This window comes from Eublepharis macularius, chromosome 4 (genome assembly GCF_028583425.1).
Source record: "Eublepharis macularius isolate TG4126 chromosome 4, MPM_Emac_v1.0, whole genome shotgun sequence".
NCBI classification, from domain to species: Eukaryota; Metazoa; Chordata; class Lepidosauria; order Squamata; family Eublepharidae; genus Eublepharis; species Eublepharis macularius.
The window spans coordinates 148,021,343-148,046,928 of NC_072793.1; the positions used below are offsets into that span (position 1 = coordinate 148,021,343).

At 38.6% G+C, this 25,586-nt stretch overlaps 1 protein-coding gene across 6 annotated transcripts in view; it reads left to right on the forward strand.

Moving 5' to 3' along the window:
* Positions 1 to 25,586, forward strand: part of CADPS (calcium dependent secretion activator) — a 504,169-nt gene that overhangs the window by 364,041 nt on the left and 114,542 nt on the right. For 2 of the 6 annotated variants that reach the window (XM_054976243.1, XM_054976246.1), the window contains 2 exons: positions 15,267 to 15,373; positions 22,770 to 22,926. In XM_054976243.1, coding sequence (XP_054832218.1) covers positions 15,267 to 15,373; positions 22,770 to 22,926 — 264 coding nt within the window. Of the gene's footprint in view, positions 1 to 672; positions 691 to 1,419; positions 1,429 to 3,979; positions 4,007 to 14,834; positions 14,850 to 15,266; positions 15,386 to 16,780; positions 16,790 to 21,413; positions 21,423 to 22,769; positions 22,927 to 25,586 lie in introns of all 6 variants that reach the window. The other 4 variants (XM_054976242.1, XM_054976241.1, XM_054976244.1 and 1 more) reach the window with 4 other exon arrangements.

Consider the following 25,586-nt stretch of genomic DNA (forward strand, 5'->3'; position numbering starts at 1 on the left):
GCTGTATTTGTTTGTGACAAACTCCAATTTGTCTGTAAGTTTTTTCAGTTCTTTCTGTCTGTGACCTGAATGCATTTTTACTTTGCTTCTGTGTAACCCCAATTTGTAAACACTTGTCACTGGTACACAATAAAAAGATAGCAACTACACGGTGGGGCAGGGGAGACAATGAGTTAGTGGTTAGATAAAAGACATTGGGGAAGAGCCATCCCTTTCTTTCCCTAATGTGCATACAATTTTTAAAGTTCTGTGTACAGAACCACAGAGAAATGTCCAGGCTATCCAATAGATCTTCCATGTCTCTTATCTGTTACCTTTCCAAGCAGAGCGCTCTCCTAAATTTTTATTACTATTATTATTTTTAATACCAGGCTTTGAATCAGGATTACTTATATTGGTTTATTAGTCCAATAGCTAGTATGTGTTCTCAGAGTTTAAACCAACACAAATATCCTATGTTCAACTTTAAATTTTACCTTGGCAAAAGTAGTCCTTTTTAATGATCCCCATGCTTCTGGGTGGTGGGAGAGATTGGGCAACTTTTTTCTTTTTGGATGTCATATATCACACATAACTGGGGGGCATTTTGATCCACTTGCTCATTAATCCTGCATATCTGTTCTTGTTTCTCTCTCTCTTTTCTCCTTGTTGCTTTCTTTCTCTTTCATATAGAGAATCAAAAGGATGCAGGTGAACAACTGTATATGCATTATAAATTGCTAGGATTGTTGAGTTTTTATGGATCTTTGTTTTCCTTTTTGTAGCTCCTTAAGATATGTACTCCTTATAGAGAGAGGATGGAGTTGCAATAATACTTAAGGAGTTAATTTGTGCTGTCTTGACTCACATAACTGGTATTCTTCTCAGGAGATCTAGTAGAACAGAAATAGAGTGCAACCTTACTAGTCGATAAGATGCAACCTAATCAAGACAAGTTGCTTAAAAAGAAAATGACTCGAAAACTCCCAAAATATTTACAATCTGGTTTTTCATTCAAAGCACTGTTTAATATCTAAACTAATTCTCATTTTTGTTTTTTGTATTTTCTGTTTTATACCCTTATTGGGGAAGATTGGTTTTCTTGTTAATGTGTAACTAACAATACAGTCAAACAGAAGTCATGTTTGTTGTAATTCTGTTTGTAGTGTGGTGATGTACTAAAATAACAATACAGTTCAGATAAATCATTAAACTGCTGATGAAATTCTTAAGATATGCCACTTTTTCCATGACTTCTGCTTATAAGAAATCTTCATTTGAAATTTCTTAAGATCTGAACTGTTAATTTTATTTTTATTCCTGAGTCTTTTGTTTATGTTTTGTGAAAGCAAATTGTCTAGATTTTGAACTGGTTTTTTGGGGGGGGAGGAAAGAAAAAAAACCATAATTTAATAGCTTATTCTGTTGAGGGTACATCAGGGCCTTGCAGTGTGGCCCAGTATCTCTTTAATTTTTAATACAAGAATTCACAGATCATTTATACTAGTGTGAACTACTCTATTCTGGTGCAGGCCAACTAAGGATGCATCTACATCTCGTTGGATATTGCACTGTAGCAATCATTCATCTTTTGGATAGTCTTTTCCACCTGAAAAATCCTGTTGCAAATTATTGCTATAGCACAAGAAAAGAACACTATCCAATAAGATGTGGATACAGCCTAAGATTAATGAGAATCCACCCATTGGTCAGTAAGCTATCCCCTAAGAAAGCACATAAATAACTTAAGCAGCCTGCACTGCTCTCTGCATAAATTGAAAAGTAGTTTGTGCTAGATTTGTAAGACATAAGAAACACAAATCAAACACACCATTACTAATGATTACATGGAACTTAAACAGAAATGTATTTCTGATTGTCAGCAGAGCTATAACACCAAATATTCTGTCCCTAATGTAACTCTGTCCCTGCCTACTGAGTGTGACTAGTGATCCCTGGTGGGGTTCATCCTCTACAACAACTTGATGCATTGATCATATTTGATGACAGCTGGCTATGCTTCAGTCAGAGATGCATATCCATATCCTGATACTTCTGCAAACTAGAGACACTGTTAACCTGGGGCAGTGCTATGAATCCAACATGCATCTGATGAGTGTCCAAAATTATGGAGCTAACAGTGATTCTTAACATGTACATTGCATGACTATCAGTGTTCACTGGTCCATTCCTCCAGTTTTAAATATTCATGAGATGTGTAAAGAACTTTTTTCTTACACTTTCCAAGAGTCTTCACATTTTAAAAATTCAATATAACATTTATAATGCAATCAGTGGATTAGCAGTCCTTGAATCATACTAATAAACATCTGGTTAAAATTTTAGAATATTACAAAAAATGGAGTAGGATTCCCCTTTTTATGTTCAGCATTCTAACTAAAACTTTCTTAGCCTGTGTTCTAATCTAGAACATATTTGACATATCAAACATAAAGGAAGTCAGTGAATTATACCACCAGTGGAGCATTTGAAAGATTAAAGCCACACCTACATAAATTTCCTTCTGAAGGCAATAGACAAATTGTGGGTCCTTGGATCTCTAATACAGATATCATACAGTATAAATTATCTTATATTTGCCTAAAGGGATTTGGAGAACATTGCTTCTTCAGAAAAAATTTCATCAATTTTTAGGTACAGTTCCTGTTATTTTTAACCTGTTAGAGAAGCATAAGTATCTTCTGCTTTTAGTTAGCGATTTGCTGTTGGTGGCCTATACTGTGTTATGGTTTGTAGATCAGAGTATTCCTTGTATATATATGTGTATATATATATATTCCTAATTTGGTTCAGTAAAACATCTTCAGTTTGGAGAAGTCAGGAGTAAGAAGGTGTTGATTAGCTGCAAATGACAACCTGCATGTCAAATGAAGAAGGGAATTAAATATGGTACAGCAAATGATGAAGCCGAAATGTGGATGTCTTACAAACAAAACTAGTAATCAATCCAGCACCTAATTGACCTATGGCTACCTATCTGTTTTGAAAACAAGAGGTGGTTATTGCCACTTCTCACACCTTCTGAAATCAGAAAAAGGTGCAATGGTATGGTGCTACATAAATCATCATCACCACTCTCCCCCTCTTTGTAAAGTGGGGACTTGGAGTGTGGATGCAGTAGGTGTAGTAGACTCATGGCAGGGGAAAGGGTTTTGCACATCACAGCAATCCTCAAGGTATAGAGGAAAATCTTAATTAAAGAAAGACTCAGCTTAACAAAAAACTCTCACAGTGATCCAGGGTTATATTCGGTCCTCATGATTAATGTTACCATATAGAGAGTAGCATACAGTCGGAGGACACAGCTAGCCAGGGCTGACAGTTATGCTGAAGGCAAGCGAATAGACATTCCTTTCAAACAGCAGTCCAATTGGAATGGGGGAATTGACTTCAAAGCCATATTTCCTGCCCCAAAGAACTGATGGAGACTTGCCTTCCTACAACTTAAGGGACAGCAGGAGAAATTGTGTCGGGTGAGGCTCTGCCAAATGGTGGCCACATCTCTATGGATTTAGTATTGTTGGGTCCTTTTCCTCATTTTTCACAAAGACTTGACAAGCAGGTGTAGTCTCTACAAGGTTGCAATCACATCCAATGCTTCCAGTGTGTGGTTACCCCCTGGATCCTTGTGCTCACTTGCTCTGTGGAGCTTCCATGAAGCAAAACCAAAGTAACAGTAAAATAATAATAATAATAAAGAGTTAGGACCAACCAAAGTATGACAAATTGTGAGGACAAGCTTTTGAGTTCCCCAAAACCCTTTCTCGTGCTCAAAGTTGAGAACAAAAATGGAGAAGAGGAAAAGATTTTCTAATGTGTGAGAAGAACCCAAACTCTACAGATTGTTGCTTTCTTAAAATGGAAACCAGGAGCTTTTACAGTGGCTTAGAAATAGAAGTTTCTGCCAAGTGATAGCCATGTACCTGCAGGGCTCACATACATAGCAGCGACAGGGGAGAGCTTGTGTAGAAGTAGAAAGGTAAAGAAGTTATATCTGAGAACAAGAGTGAGAGGAAGGAAGATGAGCAGGAACAGAGGCTAAAACCTGTAGATGAGAGATAAACAAAGAAAATGAGCAAGCAAGAGACACTGAGGGAAGGAAAGGGGCAAAGGAGAATTACTGGTTTGTTTGTTTATACCTTCCTTCAGAATCCAGTACACGCTTCAGTTGAAGAGAACCACTCACAGCTTATTTATTTAATTAATTAATTCAGTTTTTATACCTCTTCTCTTCAGTTAGGATCTCGAATCGGTTCACAACAATTACAATGGTTAAAAACAATACCAAAATATAATATTAAATAAAATTACAATAAAACAGCCTAATACTAATGATTAAAAGTTACTCTAGTCCAACCCTGCGAATGACATAAAAATTGCAGGTAGATCAAAAGAATCAGCCTTGGAAGATTTACATCTCTAGAAGCAAAAATTCCTCCCCCGCCACCCCCCCTGCTGTCTGTACTATAAAAATTTTCAAATCATTGAAAAAAACCTGGCAAAACAGTAAGCTTGGCTCCTAAACAGCCATAGAGAAGGCATAAAGCGAATACCATGGGAGAGATTCAAGTCCAGTAACATCTTAAAGACCTTTACACCCTCTAAATACCCCACCCATGTTTGGCTGGGATATAAGGCTCATTCAAGACAGAGTTGTTAACTGTCTCTACCTGAGCAACCATGTAGCACCTTTAGTCCACTGAAGGAATATTGTCGACCAACAGCTATCCTATCTTTCTCTTTCCCAAAGAATTAAAAGTGGTATACATCATTCTCCCCTCCTCCATGTTAACCTCCAAATAACCCTGTGAGGTAGGTTAGGCTGAGAGTGTGTGACTGGTCCAAGTTTTCCCACGATATGTCAAAAGGAAAAAATGAATTGGTAAGCAATTGGAAAGGTTGGCTTCTACCCTCAACAAGAATTCAACCAGAGAATATTCACCCAAAGGAAGAAAATTTAAGAATAGCACTAAAGGCATGTTGATTAATGTGGACAGGTTGCATCCATGTATTTATTGATCTGGATTCTACCACTCCTCCATTCAGTAAAGTGTGAAGCCTTCCTACAGCCTAAGGAGTCTTCCTCCAATATAAATGACTCTTGGGCTGGAGGAAGAACCACTTGGGTTGGAAGAAGGCTTTAAACTTGCTGAGTGCTGCAGCAAATAAGACTTCCTGTGCTGGAGCAGACAAATCGTCCATCTAGTCCAGCAACCTGTTTTATATGTTGCCAACCAGACACCTGTGTGGAGGGCATGGAGGCCAAGGCCTCCCCTTTTCTGTTGTCCTACAGCACTGATATTCAGAATGGGTACTGCCTCTGAACATGGAGGTTCGATTTAGTCTTTGTGACTAGTAGCCATTGATAGCAACTTAGGATACACAAAGTCATGGAAAAATCACCATAAAGTAGCAGAATGAGCGACTTTCAAGATGTTAATTCCAACGGTACTGATGTGCCCAACATTAGGAATGCCAGGGGGGGCTGGCAACCAGCAAGAGGACTTTCTGGCTGGGGGGACACTTGCCAGTGATGTAATAGTGTCACTGGCAGGAGAAACCATGGCCGCACCAGTAGGCAGAAAAAAAGAACCAATAGATCCCGTGATGAAGCCTAAAGTGAAATGCATAGAGATCTAAAAAACTTGAGCTCCTTGTGTGCCCAGAAGTGATGTCAGTGCATTAGTGGGGATAGAGTTTTTCCCAGTTGCCAGCAGTTCCCCAAAACATGTTAACACCACTTCAGGGTATACAGGGATTGTCATCACCAAGGCAGGATGCTGCCCATCCTCGGCCTATTTTCCCACCCCTTTTCCCCCAGCCAGTTGAGTGGTGGTGAGGAGCACCAGCTGGCTGTGGGGGAATGGCCAACATAGTACAGACTTATAGTACTGACCCATCAATTACTCTCCTCTGAGACATTAATTTCTGAAGAGCCCTACCCATATACTTGAGTATGTCAGCACAGCACTGGGACTCACCCTATTTGCATCATGTCTCTTAGCTACAATAATTTTTGTGATTGTGGTAGCACTTTTGTAAGCCATCACACTCATGTAAAACACAGTATCCATGTAGACATCTCCCACATCGAGGTGCCAATTCAGACAAACCGACCTCTGCATGAGCTGTGCCCTTCCACAAATGAGTCAAATTATCTTCTATTCTCTTGAAGTACTCACTGGTGGGGGTGGGGGGGACCAGCTAGTGTGAACAAGCTCTTAGGAAGTAAGGTCATTTTAGCACACACATACACATAAATAAAACGAAATATTAAAAATACTGTTAATAAACAAGAAGAATAGGCCTGGAATTGTACTTACAAATAAATTAGGAGTTGATATTCCTACTGTTATCCATTGCCTTTTAGCATAGCATGAAACAATTACATCACATGCCAGTGTTTGGCAAGAGCCATCTATATGCCTCGCTGGCATCAGCAGGGAATCAGCAGGGGTATTTTAATTACTGTAGTGGTACATGTTGCAGAGCTGCAGGGAAATATGCACAGATCCTCTCAGTTCGCTTTTCAAAAACACTTTTTATTGCTATTTACAATTTCCTTTTTTTATTTTTTTGAGGGGGGACCTAGAGTGAGAGGGAAGCCACAGTGGGTCAGTTGCTGACAGCAGCACGATCAGATCTCTAGGTCGTGTGTTTTAGGTTCTATTTTAAAAACAACTTGATAAGGCCAGCTGCTATGGCCACTTTGTTTTATGCTGTTTCTCCCTCACCCCTCTTCGTTCCCTTTTTTTCTGCTTTGGGCATGCACACACACTCATACACAGAACACAACTGAAGTTGCACATCCCAAGCATGTTTGACAGCTGCAGGATCTAAATGCCAATCAGCTCAGAAATACATTTTTTCACTTGGGTTGCTGTAGGTGTCTATGGCTGCAGCTACCGGCAAGTTTAGTCATTCAAACATATTTAAGGCTGGTGTAGAGTTGGATTACTGCAGGGTTTGTTGTGCAGCTTGGCAGTGTCTCACGGGTGCAGTTGTCCTCTGGCTTTGGTACCCTTTGAGGAAATGTCTCTCTGTTACATGCCAATCATATTGTAACTGAATGAGAACTCGTCAGATATTAATTGACTGCAGAGGTATTTTTGTGACATAATTGACTAATGACTGGTATAATTTTCGAGGGCTGCTCCTCTTGTTAGAGGTCTCATTAGCTATTAGTGTGCATTGTTTAGTTCAGTGTTAGCGTATTATTTATAAAAGCCTGCCAAGAGTTCTCTAAATGCGCTGCCATAAAGAAGCAAATTCTAGGTGCATAGAAGGCATCTCTCTGACTTGTCCTTCCCTGAGCTGTGTTGGAGAGAGGCTTTGCTTCAGTGCTCCTGCTAGGCATTGTTTATATCTGTGAAATCTTATTTCAATTTCCTTTTAGTTCATATGGCAGACAAAGACTGTGTAGGGCCAGTAAATCATATGAAGTCTGAAAAATTGTGTTCTGTGATGAGTTTACCCATATTCCTTATTGTATGCCCTACATGGGAAACTTCCATATGCTGTTATGTCTTGCTTGGAGATGCTCAGAAAGCTAATTTGATAACTTTGGGGATTTAGAAAGCAATCCTAAGAAGATCTTCTCATAATCCTATTCGAATCTATTCAATGGGGCTTACTCCCAGGAAAAGGTTCTCAGGAGACACTGAATTCAGAATAATGAAAATCCCTGGTACAGGCAAGCTGCCTATTCACCCTCCAGCATCATGAAGAGGAAGTAGAGAAGGTTGGACAGCTTTTGTCTACCATGGAGCCCTTAGAGAGACAGGAATTCCAACCAGAGACGCATATGGAAATGTTAGGCAGAACATGTGTCCGAGGTCACCTTCCAGTTACATTTGGAATCAGAACTCATATACTTAACATAAGGCAAAAAAAATTGCCAGTCTTATCTGTTTCTTCCTTCTCCTTTCATCTCTTCTGTGAGAGAAGAAAAATTAGACCAAGACATTTTAGAACATGATTTGACAAATACATTTCAAATCTTAGGGAAAGGAAAAAGACAGACAGACAGACAGCTATAAATCTTGTAGATACCCCAACACATATTATATAGAAAATTCAGGGGGAAAGTCTTACTGCAGTATTCCTGTACTTCATATGTATTAATTAATTATAACTTTAATTTTGTTATTTTCTGCTTTTGAAATGCTGCTATTAAGCCTACAAACGGATTGGTCTGTGCATGAACCTTTAATAACATTTGAGGTACACACTTTGACTTTAGGCCAAACTAGACATGATGGGAGATTGAATTTTGAATCATGAATAGCCACGGTCCAGAGTGAGTAAGTCAGAAAGCAATGTTTAATCCATCCTGGTCATTAAAATGCTTTCCTAGTTTAACAGTGCAATCCTACAAAGAGTCAATGGACTTATTCTGGACTAACTCTTCTTAGGATTGCACTATAAATCACTCGCCATGCACAAGAAAAGTTACAAGTACCTATCTGGTATCTATATTTCCCCCCCCCCCCCATAAGGCACCCAGCAGCTTCAAGTAGGAGAATTCAGATTTGAAGAAGAGACAGTGGGAGAGTTAAATGCCCCTTCCTCATTGCTGCAGCCCCAATTCAATTAAATCCTCCTTTCACTCTCCCAACACCTACATTAACATTTTTAAAAATCCATGCTCAATCTCTTGCCGTCCTATCTAGCATGTCCCTTACTTTGCAGTAAATGATTGAGGAAGGTTTTAATCTTATAAAGAGATGAAACAAGAATCTGGGGGGAAGGGGGATTCCTGCCTGAGAAAGCTTATCACCTGGCCTTGCTAAACTACTCCACATGTAGTCTTTAAAAAACACACAGAGAGAGACAGAAATTCTATTTTTAGATGACTGGTATTCCACAAGTGTTTATTTCCACCTAAGGTTTGAGGTTGGTTATGTTAACATTTTGTGTGACGTTTTATCTTGAATATATCTGGATCTGGTGAGTTACAGTAACAGGGAGAAACTCCATTTTTCTCATAGGGTAAATACCAACTATCATCATGTGACCATGAACTACTGAATATGCTATCAAACTATTGGGCCATCTGGCACAGCTTTCTATGGCTAGCAAAGCCTCAGGCAGAAATGCTGGGGATTGGACCTGCAATGTGTAGTATGGAGGGAAGTAGCAAAATATGTGCTCTGTCATTGAGCGATGGTCCTGTCAAATGATGGTGGATTGAAATGAAATATTTGTCATGTAAAACTCATACAATAACTCTACCTTACCAAAAAGCTAGCATATCTGAAAGTTATATGAGGACTAAATCTGAAAGAATCTTCAGCTGGTCAACTAAATTGTGGGTGACCACGCAATTTATTTCTGGTGGTCTGAGCAGCTTGACTTTGGTCCAGAGCCTATTGTGTTTTGGGATGAGGGCAAATCCAGTTAGGGTTGCAGTCCTGCACACAGTTAGACAGCTTAAAGGCCATTTGACTTCAGTAGGATTCAGGGTATGCAGGACTTCTGGGAGAACATGTCAGTCTCTTTTGTAGTTTTTCTATCATTCTAATTTGTATCCCTTCATGCTTTTTATAGCATTTTGAAAATGTCAACCCAGCAGAAATCCTCTTTCTTTAAATATTAAGCTCTCTCTCTCTCTCTCTCTCTCTCTCTCTCTCTCTCTCTCTCTCTCTCTCTCTCTCTCTCTCTCTCTCTCTGAAATGCAAGCAAAAAGAAAAGAATTTCTGGCAACAATCATGAAGATAAATATGCTAGACTCATTACAGACAGACTTATTTAGAGAAGTGCTTTGGCTATTAAAATGCTAATTTTAAATATACAAGAAATATAGGAGAAATACATTCACCATATAGAATTTGTTAAACACACACCCCTTAAACTGATTCTGCAAACTATATGACAGATGGGTCAAGTCCTGATTTGCAGTATTCTAACATTTGGAATAGCAAAGTAACATATTTGATAGAGCTGGCAAGTTTTTATATATGATTCAACCCAGAATATAAAAGCCACTAGAATTCCAAGTGGAAAATAATGAGCTGGAAACAATCAGAAACCACACATTTTTTTTTTTAAAGTGAGAAATTTTGGTACATATTTAAATTTCACAAGGAATGCTATATTACTATGTTTTTAACCTAAAACAGCATTACAGTTTTTAAAAAATTCAATCAGCCTTAGCAAAGCATTTCATTTCTGGTTTTTTTTCAATTAATAATATGGCAATATTTGTAAGCAATCTATAATAGGCACTATTTCTTGCAACTATGTAAGTACAAAAGGCAGGCAATGCTATTTCTCATTTGACACATGCAGATGATTTTTTAAGAAAAAACCTAAACTAATTGACTGTACTAAAATCCTGCTTTTTGCACTTGGCTACATGAAATAACAATTAGCATTCACACTGAATGTTAAGCATCCTGGATTGTGAATTCTCGTAGCATAGTAGAATCTGTCGACTTCAGAAAAAAATGTTTGTTGTCATAATTGTGTAGTACTTGAGTTGATGATAAGCAAAACAGCAGCTATTCCATTTGTACTTTTATCATTTCTGCTTACTTTTCGTTCAAAGTTTTCATCTTCTTTTGTCACTGTTTATGAAGTCATGTATGTCTTTACTTTTGCTGTCTCTCCACATAATTCACGAACAGCTCGATCGTCAGTGCCTAAGCCCCCGGCTGGGCCCACTCCATCCACTCAAACGCAGACTAAAATGATAAATCAGATGTTGAAAGGCATACCTAAACAAAGGCCAAGTACTTTAAAAGATTTCTTTTCTTTTATTTAATGATTTTCTAGTTTAGCTCTTTTAAAAATTACGTTACCGTAGTTTAGATATTAGGAAACTAGTCTCAATTGTGGGCTTTTATTAAAGAAATTTCTAGTGCAACGCTTCTAGAAGTAGCATTGGTTTCAAAATGTCCACATTTTTTGTCTAGCAATGTCTGACATATGCCACATTTTCAAATATCAACGTCAGCACAAAATAACATTGTTGTTGCATAACATTTTGCATGGGAAATGTGACTCTTTATTATTTAAATGATGTATGAAATGATCAAAGAAATACATCGTTTCATTGACCTATCAGTGCTCCAGCAGTTTACACATTACATGATACAGTAACATCAAGGAATTTTTCAAGAAATACTGTTGAAAAAATTCAGCTTGGGATTTACATTTTATCTAGAGACAGAGTCATGCAGATGAACTTGTTATTAAACTTATGCAAGATTGGCCTTTGTAGAAGTGTGTTGTGATCAATGTTTACAGTAACAGATAGCTATAGTGACCTCACAGAGGATGCAGATCTTAGAACTCTTAAAATAATTTCCTGTCCCTTTCTTCTGTTGGCACTTCTCTTGTGCCCTCCTTCCTCAGCATCAGCAGTGCGGCATAGATCTACACTGGAGCATATCATCTCCTGATAGAGTTACCAACCTTGGATGTGGGGTGGGGCTAGAGATCTCACACATGATTTTAACCAAAAGGCCAAGAAACAATGGAGCTAGAGATCTCTTAGAATTACAACTGACCTTCAGACAATAAAGAGCAGTTGACCTGGAGAAAATGGCCACTTTAGAGGGAAGACTGTATGCCATTATACCCTGCTGAGCTCCCTCCCCAAATCCCATCCTCAGGCTCCTCCCTCAAATCTCCAGGAATTTCCCAACCCAGAGCTGGCAACTGTACACCTCAGTGCCATGGACTTTAGTTATTTAGAATATTTATTAGCTGTCTTTCCACATGAACCTCTCAAAGCAGCTCATAACATGGAAGATTCCTTGTACTACCTTGAAATGACTGTCTCTGTTTCTCAAACTGTTATCTGTGGCACAGTGTTGGAGTCAGGACTGCCTCTCATTTAGATGCTTGAAAACCAACTTTCTCTCATTGTAAAAGATATGATCTTGAAGTTCTTTTGGGCCACATAGAACCAAGATCTGGAACCAAGTACTGGAGAACTGTTTTTATTTTCAGGCCAACAATTCTTACCCATCCCTTCCACATCTGCCATTGTTTTCTGGCTAATGAAAGTGTTACCAAATGAGCTGGCTATTGGTCATGCTTGTGCTGATTCTGTGCTAGAAGAACTGTCATGTGATTGGTCCTCTGTGTGTTATGATGGCCACGTGCTGGATGGACCAGATTTTGAAATGAGATGAACAGATGCCAAGGAAGATGGTGTTCCTTTTCTTTCAACACTTGTGTTAAAGATGGAATATCAATAGTTCCAGCTTTTCCCATCGATAACCATCTACCAACTTCCTCTTCCACCCAACTGTTAGAGGTACAAGAACCCTGCCCTTCTTTGTCTCTGGTCACTTTAGTTCCAAAATGGATAAATACATAACATGAATTCATTTTTACTCTGATTCACAAAAGTCACCATAAGAATACCTCACTCCCTGTGAACTTATATTCAGAACATGAATTTTCAGTTTACAACAAGTAACTTACCATTTATAGTAGCAATAGGTTCAGCTAACATTTTTAAACTCTTTGAGAAATTATGGTGATTTTAAGAGAATAATGTGTATTATTGCTGTACAGTAATTACAGCAAAAAGATACAAACCCTGTCTGCACAATTACAATGAAAGATAAACAACACAAAGATGGAATGATTTCTATAGGTGATGGTTCAACATAGCCCCTAAGTAAGATTTTTTTTTAAAAAACAGGTCACATCATTAAAACACCCTCAGAAACTGTAACTTGATAGCCAAAACAGGGAGTATATTTTACAAATATATTATACCTCCACAAAATATGTTCTCCTTCTTCAACAATTTTTCATGGGGGCGCAAAAGTTGCACCACCATCACCACATTGATGCATATTAGATGCTCCTTTCCCTGACGCTTCTCTTTCTGGTACCTGCCATTGCGGCTGCACTCCAGCTGCTAGTCTGGCATTAATTTTTTTTAATTGTTTGTTTCAAGTTGGCCTTCCTCCTAGAAACAATCATATCATCATGTAGCCAAATCTGATTGCTATATTTTGGTGATGTCACTGCCGCTAACATAGAGACCAGTTTAAAACAGAAGCGGCACCAAAGGAACAGAGACCTTTGAACAGCAGAAAACTGACATGAAAATAGTTAGTGGTCTTTCAAGGGCCTAAATCTGCTTTGCTTTTCTGTACTTTTAAGAGCTGAAAGTTGCACTCACCCCAGCTCCAAAGTGACCCATTGTGAAATGTTTCTTCTATGTGCCTCTTAAAGACTGAGGAGCCCACTCAGAAAGTTGATGAAGGAATACTCTGTAAATTACCTGCACTATGTTATCAAAAATCTCTAGGAGGAAATATAAATCAAATTGCCATCAGGCTATTCCTACACTTCAGGAGGTGAGAGAAAGAAACATAAACAGATGAGAAGGGGAACAGGACTAAATACTATATGAAGGGAGGGGAGATCTTAGGATAGTATTATTTTGGCAGGCCTTGAGGCCTGGTGAAACACATTCTTTGCAGCCATATAATTGTGTCATGTTAAGATATAATGAACTGGCATTTGAATTTTGAATGCTGAGTACAAAGGGCTAGAGATGGGCATGAACAGAAAAAAACCGAACATGATGTTCATTGTTCGTTGCCATCCACAAACAGGGACTCACGAACAACCATGAACATGGCCCTGTTCATGAATAAGTTCGTGGTTGGGTGTTCGTGGGGGCCAGCAGGCTCTCCTCCAGCCATCATCCAAGTCAAGATCCCTACTGCACCACTCCAAGAAACCTGACCTGAGCAGGCACCAGGAAAGGTACCAATAATAAATAATAGCTTGGCCCCAGAGCCTGGCAGCAGCCCTGGAACTTGAAGGGGTAGATCCCTATCCCACCACACACAAAGAAAATTCAAGCTCCAATGCACTCTCCCTATCAAAATGCCAACAGCAACTCTCTCCCTCTCCACTGTCTGCAAACTAAGCCAGAGCTGGGAGCCCCCCTCCCCCCCTGCTCTTTGCTCCCTTGTTGTAACAAATTTGGAACTCCACACTTGACAGGAAGACCTGCCTATCAAGCTAAATTGGGCTTAGATTGGGGTTTCCAGGGCAGCAGCAGGTGTTCAGACAGAGTTCAGACAATCCCTGCCTAAGTTGCCAAGAGAATTGATTGCAGGTGCCAGACTGTCTGGCTTGACGAACAGCAACGAACAGCAACGAACAAGGCTTGCAACGACCACCTGTTCTTTTAGAATGGGGCCTCACAAACAGCTTGTTCGCGAACAGCAGATTGGGCTGTTCGTGGCTTTTTTTTGTTCGTATTGCTGTTTGTGCCCATCTCTACAAAGGGCCTATCTAGTACTATTTTATGAGAATCCTGGTCTTTCCTCTTCCTGAAGCAGGGGTCCCCAACCTTTTTGAGCCTGAAGGCAGATTTAGAATTCTGATGCTATAGTGGCCACAGCAACAATATGGCTGCCACAAAACAGCTGCTGCAGGAAACAGAGCCAGCCACAAAAAGGCTGCTACATCTTACTTTCAGCCACACAATGAAGATCTTTGTGCTGTGGAAGCAGTTTCTGCCAAAGTACTGTTTTTAAAAATCAGCACAGCCAATCAGAAGCCATGCTTAGTCAAAGCCCCACCTGGCCTTACCCACTTTTAAAAAACACTTGGTGGGCACCAGAAAAGGTGTTGACAGGCCTCATTGGAGACCCCTGCCCTGGAGAATAGTAAAAGTTAAGCTAGGAGATAGATCCTTTTTATAGAGCCTGTACTAGTAACTGTAGAAACACGATTAGATCATATATGATTATTCCAGTACCAAGAAATTGTATGCTATTTTAGGGAGAAGCTGTTCCTACACCACTCAAAACATATTAGAACCCTATTGCTCTTGATAACATAAGAGAGCATAAACCAAGGTGAAGTAGCTTCAATTTAGTACTCTGACATCACTGATTTGTAGATCATATCTGAGTTAATTGTGAAACAGAATGTTCTCTGTGCAGTTGTTACACCAAGGTGCTGTCTCTAGGAAATGTGAAGTTCTCATTTGAACAACTTAACTGCAATCATATCAGTGCAAAGGAAAACAATTTGTACTGCATATTTAAATTCTAAGCTGGAGCACTGTTTCCATAATATAACAACAAACGTGGCTTTATGGTTTGCTCAGTAGTACTAACTAAACAGCACTTTAATCCTTGCATGATGTAGATTTTTAAATTGCTATTATTAATTATTCTGGGTTTTTTTTAAAAAAAAATCATCTAATCTCTTGGCCTTACATTGAGTTTATCCTGTTTCACTCCATTTTAATTCAAGTTCTTGTACTACAGAAAATGTAGGTCGGTTAGTCACACCTGCCAAAAAGCTAGAAGATACAATTCGCCTGGCAGAACTGGTAATTGAAGTTCTACAACAGAATGAAGAACACCATGCAGAGGTGAGCACCATGGTCTAAAATCATTTCTGAGCCCGATCTATGGTACCTGTATGCCTATTATGCTGCTAGTTCTTTATACCATAGGGTGAACATGGAGCAAAACAAAATCCATCAGTCTCCCCAAATAAAGTTAACATCACTAAAATAATCTGGTAGAGAAAAGTTTTTAAAAACATTATTAAAGTACTAAGCATTCTATAGACCAGTGATACTCAGTGGCTCTTTGACATGCCATTTGTGGCTCTTCTGAGCAACATTACCCAATGTGGCATCTGTCCCATGTTTCAGAAAAGTGGACAAGGCCCTTGCTCGGTGGGGCCTGTGGTTGGCAAGTGGCTCTCACCTTGAAACAGATCCTACTGAAGGAACAGGGAAGCTGCAAGCCTCCCTGAGGTGCAGACCTCATGCCGAGGATGGCATTAAATGTGGCTCTTTTGTTTGATATGGTTCTCTCCACAAGCTGCTGAGCGAGTACCGCTGCTATAGATTGTGCATTATATGCAAGAACATTAGATTGAGATATAACTAAAACAATTTATGGTAGGTTCTACCCTCTTATGCCCAGCTTTTGTTTTTCAACAACATAGTCTATGAACGATTACATATAAAGGAACTACTGTGAAGAATCTTGGGTCAGAATACAAAATCCACATCAGAATACAAAATCCACATCAGAATACAAAATCCACATGGATCTTGTAGAAGAGATCCACAATTAGGACTCCGCTTGACTTCTTTTGGTTTATGGATCTTTCTTGCAAAAGCCACATTGATTTTTGCAGTTCAGCATAATCTTTTTGTGTGGGTTCCTCCATGGATATTCTTCAGGAATCATTTTTCAGTTAACAATTTTATGTAGATGTGTTCATGATTGTTAGGAACTGTTAGGAATTTGGCCATATGTTTTATAAACAGTTGATTAATTGCAATATAAAATGCTTCAATTTAAGGTATGGGTTATGAGAATTCTTTTGTAAAAATTATGTTATATGTATTGAAAGTCAATAATAATTAAACTATTTAAGCTGAAATCTTCCCATTTTACACCAAATTTTCTGTAGCCATTTAGCTGTTTAAATGCATGGAACTTATATGCATGGAACTTAAGTATACATTAAAAAGAATATTAAAAAGCTGTGCCAGACAGAAACCTTAGACAGAGCTAGTAGCATTTAGTTTATAACCAACATACAACCCACCAATGGAGCAATTGGTTTAATAGCCATCTTAAAAGAGGAAGTCATTTTCTCATAAGAACGATTCAAAGGATCAGTTGCCAGGAGGACCCCAAACACAAGTGCCAAGGCACAACTGGTATCTTCCGTTGTACTGCTGCAAACACTGTTATGGCTGTATTGTGTCTTGTTCTTTCCTCCACTGCTGTATCTTTCAAGGGCTGTTATGCAGCGTGGAGAGGTGAACAGGATTCTCCAACACTCTTACATGGGAATTAATGGACCTCTTAGGTCTCTAGGAGCTGGTGAAGGTAGGGCAAAGCCATGCTAGTTGTACCCAGGTGATGAGAAGGGCTGCTTAGCAAGCAAGTGTTGATTTGGCTAATTGTGCCCGCACACCCGCACTGCATCATTTTTCAGTTGCATCACCATTGACACTTCCTGCATACACACTCATGGTGAAAGCAAACGTAGCCCTTGTTCAGATTAAATTGCATAGGTTAATTAACACTCAGCAGTTAACATGCATTTGCCATTACATGGGGTCAGGATTTCATCCCCCATGTACAATCTTGTTGCTTCTATACAGTTAGTAATATGCAAGATCATACCCAGTGGGGTTTTTTTTCAAAATGTAGTGGTTTGTGATAACTTTTATAAATGATCCTTTTAAAATTCAGATAAAACAATCCTTTGTTTATAACTTTTAATGTTAATTCCCTCTCTTCTGCGTGCCATCTCATTGACATGTCTACATTGATTAAATACATTTTAACATAAATAATTTCACCAGCAAAAAAACCCCAATAAATCCTATGTCTAATAAAACCAGAATAAAACTAATTTATTTCTAGTGCACAGCAATCCACAAATCCCAACTAATGCCTGATTACATATTTAAATTTCCTCCCTGTTTTTCTACTGTTCATTCAATCTTGGATGATCCTGGCAGGGGAAAGAGGTATGTGACTAAACTGAATGAAACGAGTCACCTCCTGTCATATTCCGTGCATGCCCTCTCGGTGCCATGTTTCCTAATGGGATCTTACCTGGGTCATCCTTGCTTTGTAACTTTTGATCCAAGGAATGTAACAGCAACTTCAGATGGAACTGCTTGTGGAACTGGTGCCCTACATGACAGGGTCAATGTGGGGGAAATTCTCCAGCCCATGCATGTCGCAATGGGTATATTTTTACAAGCACTGCAGTTACATCCCAGCACTTCTCCTACCTGCCTGGACTCTTTCCTCAGCCTGTTGTTTACCTCTGTGGCTCAGCATACACCTGATCTCTAGTTCACCCTGCTGGTAATAGAAATGAGTAACAAAATAGTTAGACAGTAACAGTAACCTTCCTATAATTTTGCTCACTGTGCGTATTGTTCCAAAATATACAATATTTGTATATGGAGAGAAATTGTCTATTATTGAGGAGTGAAGCAACATCTATTTTCGTGTGGGTAGGAAGCTATGAGTAATTCAGAAAGGGCATATTTCTGTGAGCTGTGGTGACTTGTCTGAGGAAAATAATGTTGTTTCCCACTTCAGTATCATGTTTTGTAAAGACTAAGAAATTTATAATTATCCGATAGTAATGAAACCTGAAGGCAAGTGGCTATGACTTTGAGGCACAGGTACAGTAATAAGCAGAAAGAGAACTATGATTCCTGATTTAGCTGTGCTTAAGGACTGGGTCATTGTAGCAGCATTCACAGGAAGATCATATTGGTGAAAATACAGGAAGATACTGAGACGTTTCTAACTATGGATCAATTCATTAATTGGCCAGAGCCTAGTTATGACGAGAGCTACCACATGGTACACGGCCAAAAAGGGAAATTACCATATTGAAAGCTCCTTTTGTGTGAAGTTTACATTACCCAAGTAATGTGGAAACAGACTATGGAACAATACAACCTTGCTGCTTTGGCAGTATATCAATATATATTGATGAAGGAGGTAGTTCATTAAAGAAGAAAGGCCATTTCAGATTTTATAGATCAAAATTAATATGTAAAGTAAGCATATGACAAATAAGTAGTTGAATAAAAGTGATGGATGGCCAGGCAAATGGTTGTCCCCATGTTTACCAATTATATATCTTAAAAATATCTTTCCCCTGCAGTTGGGGTTATTAGGTCCTCCCAAGTCAAAACCAGGAGGCAGGAGGTTCTGCGATTACATAATTTCTTGCATGACCTGGAAGCAACAGGTGGCATGAGGGGCAAATTCTTTTAAAAAATCAGCCCAAAACATAGCATCTTCACTTCCTGGTCATGCCGGAAATGACATAATTGCTGGGGAATGCGCCCATTTCTCCTACATGCCTCCTGGCCTGCCCACCCTTTCCTGACATCTTTTCTCCCCACCAATCAGGTAAGCAGTGACAGTGTACAGTAGCTGGGGGCAGAGGATCTCCCGTCCTCAGTGGGTAACTGACAACTGTATCTGCCATTCCTATATTAAACAATCAAGGTCTGTTTATGGACCTTAGGTTTTTGGAGGGTATTTTTTAAAATTCTTAATGAGTTTTCATAGGTAGTTTTAGGTCACCAGAAATTCACTTAAGACTTCATATAGGATATTCTCCATTTATTCAGGGGGGAAAACCCATACGTCACTTATGAGCAATCAGTTAAGACAAATAGCTCACTGAAATGATCTTCTAGAATTCATAAGGTGTAAATAAGGATTACTAGGAAAAATGTTTTTCTTAAATTAGTTCAGAGTTTGGAGTGGGACAGTGGGATTGAACAAAAAATAACAGTCTTGTGATATCTAATGAATTTATGGTAATATAAGTTTTCATGAGCCAGGCCCTCTTTATCACATGCATGAAAATTCCATTTTGTCAGCTCTTCATGCATCTGATAAAGTAAGATCTGGCTCATGAAGGCATATGCTTAGGGTTCCCAACATCCAGGTGGGGCCTGGAGATCTCCTGGAATTACTACTGATATCCAGATGATAGATATCAGTTTCACTAGAGAACATTTCTACTTTGGCAGGAGGGCTCTATGGCATTATTTTCCACTGAGTTCTCTCTGGTGTCCAAATCAAACCCTGCCCTAGCTCCACCTGAAAATCTCCAGGAATTTCTCATCCCAGAGTTGGCACCCCTACATATACAACAATAAATTCATTATTCTTTAAGATGCCACAAGATTTTTCACTTTGGCTATAGCAAATAAACACTGCTAACCCCCCTCATGCCCCATAGAATTTAACAATAAGAAACAAAGCCAATAGAACAACAAAGAGGCTGTTCTTTATTAATATGGCCAAAATCTCCCTCATCTGCCCAAACTTTTTGGACTTTGTTTGTCAGCCACTTATGTCATAGCAGAAGGAAGATATTTAAAAGCAATTTATTACTGATATTTTTAAAATGCTGAAATCTTCTATGAGGACTTCATGGTCAAAAGTTATGATATAAATTAAATGAAAAAATAAATATGTTACAGGGATCTGCTGTTTAAAAGGGGCGGTTAAAATCTCACCACATGTGCACATCCTTAAGCACTCCTAAAGTAGCTTTTTATAACCTGATTTATGTCAGTGTTAAAAGCTTTTTTAAGTCTATGCCATTTATCTCATTTTACTCAAACTTTTTTTCAACTTCAAAACTAAGTAGTAGGGATATAATATATGGAACTAGTATAAAGTACTAGTATCATGAGTTTTTTCAGTATTGCAGTTCTCTCTCCATATATATGTGTTTGTATGTATGTATGAATTTGTATATATGTATTTTATATCCTTAAAGACATACATATATACATGTGTTCCACAGTAGGATAAATAATTATCAGTATGGGGACTAGGGAGGGTACTTCCTTTTCAGGCTTGTAACAAAAAAGGTAAGTAGATGGCACTGAAACGTCACTCTGTTGAAAGGCATTGTTGAGGAAAGCCATAATAGGAATACAGGATGAGAGCTCTGGTTATGAACTGGCTCCCTGAGCTGTTAGTTGAGTGCTATTTACAGAATGGAAAACCTTTTCTGCGAAAATAACCATGTTCATTTCCTCTAAATTTCAGAAGTTGTTCTTTTTTTCCCGTCTTATGGAAACAAGCTTTTAATTGCAAAATTCTGTAATAATTATGTTGTCATTTGGAGAAAATAATATTTTGCCATTTCCCAACCCAAATAATGGATTCAATAAATAATGGATTTATTTATCGTGAAGGGATAGGGTTACATCTCCTCTTCTCTGCTTATTTAACTTAACTCACGCTGAAACAAACAAAAAATGTCAAAAGTTAAGAAAAATAAATGTTTGTACTCTACCTTGAGTCTGCAGGAAAGGCAGACTATAAATAAATAATTAAATAATGTAAAAAGACAGAGGAGAAAACTGCAAATGTAATAGTTCTAAATATTTGAATTCCTGTCAAATATTTGCCAGGAAAAAATAGAAGTTTTCTGGCCTGCAATGCTTTTACCTTACTGTAGGAGCAGCTCTTAAGAACAGATTTTACTCTTAAATCTTGATGTGGTACAAATCAAGATTCGTCAGTTTGTACAAGGGATACCTTGTAAAAAAAATGAAGTAATTCTAGAAATAGTAAGGTAATATTCAAGAGATATACATAGGAGCTCCCAAATTCCTGGTTTGGTGCCCATGTACATGCCAGGATGTACATGATGTACCTGAACAAACAAGGTATCATTTGGGGGCAGGGTTTACATAGCCTTCCAGTAGGCTTAGACTAGAGTAAGTCTGCTTAGATTTTCACTGTCAATATATTAGGTATCTCATTCCACTTGTCTCGCAAAGTATGACGACACCATTTTACGAATGCATAGCATTCTGATTACAATGCACCAATGTAGAGAAGAGGTTTAGTTAACAAATGTACTAGGGTAGGGAAGTGGTTTCATTAACAAAAGTTAATATAGTTTACATTCAGTGAATTACTGAATGTAGGTTAACATTGTTTTTATTGGCTACTTTTCTATTAATATTCATGCCAAACTTTAATAAGAGAAAGAATAGGATCTATTGGAGTTATGTAATCAATACATAATTGTCTGTTTCCCTTCAATTTACAAATGCCTAGCATTTGAGCCTGAGACAGCCCTGAGCCTGTCTGACGGGGAGGGCGGTCTAGAAATGTAATAAAATAAAATAAATAAATAAATTGACAGAGATAGCGTCATAATTAACATAATAATGATTCATATTTTTAATTTAAACATAATTAACATAATCTTTTTAAATTTCGTTTTGTGTTCCCTTTTTTTCAAATTTCTCCTCCCAAAAATACTAGATTGTTTCTTAGCATGTGTAAACACTGACCCATTGAGTCGTATTCATGTTGCCTAACAATCAATGCACCAGGTTCTATTGACAGCACCACTCATATTGCATGTTCCTAAGCCAGAAGTGATTTTAAACACGCGTGCATGTGTTCCAAACACATTCACATCTGAGTCATGAATGATGTGAATGTCACTTCAGAGAAACTGTAGAGTGAACTCTTAAGGACCCATGCGCATGACAATGAGTTACTTCACTGATATTTCTTGGTTTTCAATCCTACGTTTATTTCCTGCCATAGTCAAGTCCAGGCTTGATTGTGGATAGATTTTATAATGGCATTATTCAAAAACTGATGAAAGCCCAACAGCTTTCTAATTTAATGGTGAAAACCAGCTTAAATTTACTACTTAGATTTGTAAAGTAAAGTAGCTGTAGATTCTTTTTGTCCACTAGTTTTAATGTGGGATGTTTTAAGGCCACTAAATTCCCATGCCACTGTAGTTTTCACGTTTTAATGATGAATCCTACTGAACTTCTGAAAGCATTATGGGAGACAAACACAGAAAACCCACAAACACAGTGAAGAAACTCCCAGGTTTTCTATATTTTAGAAAAAGAACTAGTTTACCCCTCTAGTAAGTAGCATGATCCAAAATGAATGATGTGGGTTATTGTAAACTGAACAGACATGCCTCCTCTGTTGCATTACAGAGCTGTAGAAGATCTGTGCAGTTCGGATTCCACACTCTTTGAGAAGATCCTGCCTAAAAGTAGCAGGTGCTTAATGACTGCAGTGTGTGTCCCATACACAATATGTCAGCCTTGTTCACTGCTGTTCTCTTTACAATAAAGCTAGTTTTCTATAGGGTGCTCACAAGTTATTTTTAATGCCTGTTTAACACTGGGATTTTGAACAACACTAATCCCTTTCTCACTTTTCCCCCTACACTTAAAGGCCTTTGCTTGGTGGTCAGACTTAATGGTTGAACATGCGGAAACCTTCCTCTCTTTGTTTGCGGTGGATATGGATGCCGCACTAGAAGTCCAGCCCCCAGATACCTGGGACAGCTTTCCACTATTTCAGCTTCTCAATGATTCCCTCCGTAGTGACTGTATGTATAGTATTTGAACTATTTAATGTTGTGTTTTCTGGTAGTGCAAAACTGTTGTGTTAATACCAATATTTTTCATGGTTCCCCAGATCCCTGTGGAGAATCAGTAACACTTGAAAGCACTCTTCCACAATCCTTTTAACTTTCCCACTATGTTTGCAAGGAGAGAACTATTATTTATTTGGATTTAGGAAGCTGTGTCCTCTACCTTGACTAATACAGTGTTCACCCTTCATAAGGCCATTTTGAAAACTACGCATAACAGAGCACCTCCAACCAACTGTGCGGTCCCTGCTGCAGTCCATTGGTGATCATGTTTGTAATGTCCAAAAAGATCTTGCATGTAATAGAACTTGTGTTGCACAAGATCCCTTTTGACATTACAAAACGAACTCGACAAGCCAATTGTAGGGGGCAAACATCTGGTAGTGCTTGTTTGCAGAGTCCAAAGCCATACTAAGAGGGAGGAGTGCTTTGCAGAAAAACAGTTCTGTTACTAATATCAATTCTTTTAGCATTGTACAAAATGGAATATGGCCTCTTAAGGAGTTCCCATGAAGTAACAGTTGTCAACAATTCAGTTTTAAAAACATGTTAAGTTGGACCAGAGTCTTTTGCAGAGCTAACATGAGAACTAAAAAGGGCTAAGAAAAAGTTATGCATGAACCAAGTTTTCTTGATCTTCTGGAAATCATCAGACTTGTATAGGAAGATGGTGTAAACAAGCCCTTAAAGACTCCTAAAACACTCAGAAAAAAATCTTCTAAACAAGTATTTACTATATATTGTTAAAGGTTAGCCAGTGGGGCAGCTGCCTCAGAAACAAAGCAAGCAAGAAACAAAATTGTTGTTCCGATAGTACTATAAAAATGCCATCCTAAGCATTTTTATGCTTTATACCCATTAAGCCCATTGGCTTCAATGGACTTAGAAGAATGTGACGTTACACTTCTGTTTTACTTTTTTGCTTTTGGAGGTTTTTTTAAAATACCATTGTGTAAATGGAATCATTTCTGTTAGGCTTCTTTGAAGATCCTGCAAAAGGAACTAGCTGTGTTTTAAATTGAAAAGCTGTTTTCTTCTGCATCAGTATGAACACCTACAGGTTCAGCTCCCACCATTAGGCTGGAGTACATATTGTACCTGGGGAGGGGAGAGGGAGAGGGAGCAAGGGGCTCTGTGCAATTGTTCCCACCATAGGCTATCATTCAAGTGATTCTTTCCTTGCTTTCTGTGGCCCCACCCCATTGTGCCAGCTGTATGGGGCATAGGGTAGGGTTGCTAAAGAAAATTATCCTTACCAATTTCCCCCTGAAATCGAACAATCAGTTTCTTTTCCTCTTTTTAGGAATTTGATGTCTGTTTCTGATCAATTGCATTTTGATCAAAGAGACATCTGAAGAGAGGAAGGCTGAATGCTCAGAGGCAGACAATATCTTCCCAAACATTCTGATTCTCCTGCTAGTGTACCACCCTGTGGTGTGTAACATAAAACAACTGCGAGAGCTGAAGTTATTACAAATGGGTTTCTTGATTTCTCTTCAAAGAGAAATTAAAGAGAGTAAGAGGAATCAATAGCTATATCTAAACAAAAGTTTTTTAAAAAAGAAATTCCCCTCTTCATCACAACCCTGAGTGCAGGGTGGGGCAAGCAGGCCCAAGAATTGGCGGCTCCACTTTGGCTTGCACTGAATGTTTAAAAGGAGATAGCATTCAGAACCCAGGCTGGGCATTTCTTTCCATTTTTCTCAAAAATTTCACTGATTTCATTCAGTGCTTCCTGGCTGATGGATCAAGACTATCTAGGTTGTAGGAACTTGATGCCATCAGGTGGCAGATAGAGAGTGCTGATCACAGGATAACAAATGGGCTGATGTTGGAAGAGAATAAGTGGATTCTAAACACAAATGTCCATGAAAAATCTGAGCTACTGTATCCTGTAAACTTCATGATGACTTCTGGGTAACCTGTGTAAGAAGAACCATGACCTGCTTAAAAGCATTTCTGTGCCACAAACAAACCAGCCTAAATGTTATAGCTCCCTACACGAAACCTGTGGTTTTTAGGAGATTCTTAGGTGAGGATCTCTGATAGTTTTCTGTAGTCACACCAAACTAAAAGATATGATTAAAAGACTCTGAACCCATTTTCATTTGTAGAATAAATGCACTCTGAGATCTCGAACACATGAAGTTGCCTTAGTTGAATCAAACCATTGGTCCATCAAGGTCAGTATTGTCTGCTCAGGCTGGCTGCCGTTCTCCACTGTCTCAGGTGGAGGTCTTTCACATCATCTACCTCCTGATCCTTTTAGCTGAAGATGCCGGCAAGTGGACCTGGGACCTTCAGATGCTCTTCCACTGAGCCACAGCCCTTCCCCATAATTCAGAGGAACAACACATATAAAAACATACCGTTTTTCTTACCAAGGGAGGTGCAATTTTAATAGGTTTTTTTTATTTGCTTCTAGTTAAATGTTGAAATTAAAAGAATGATGCTATTATTTGCTTGTTTCAGTTATGAAATCAGTCCTGCAGTTAATTTATCAAAACTCAATGAAGTTGATTGAAATTCAGTGAGAGTCCATGGTTTGATAGGAAAAAGATCTTTTATCCAGCAGGACTTTTGATGTTTGAGTTGTATTGTTCAACAACGTTATG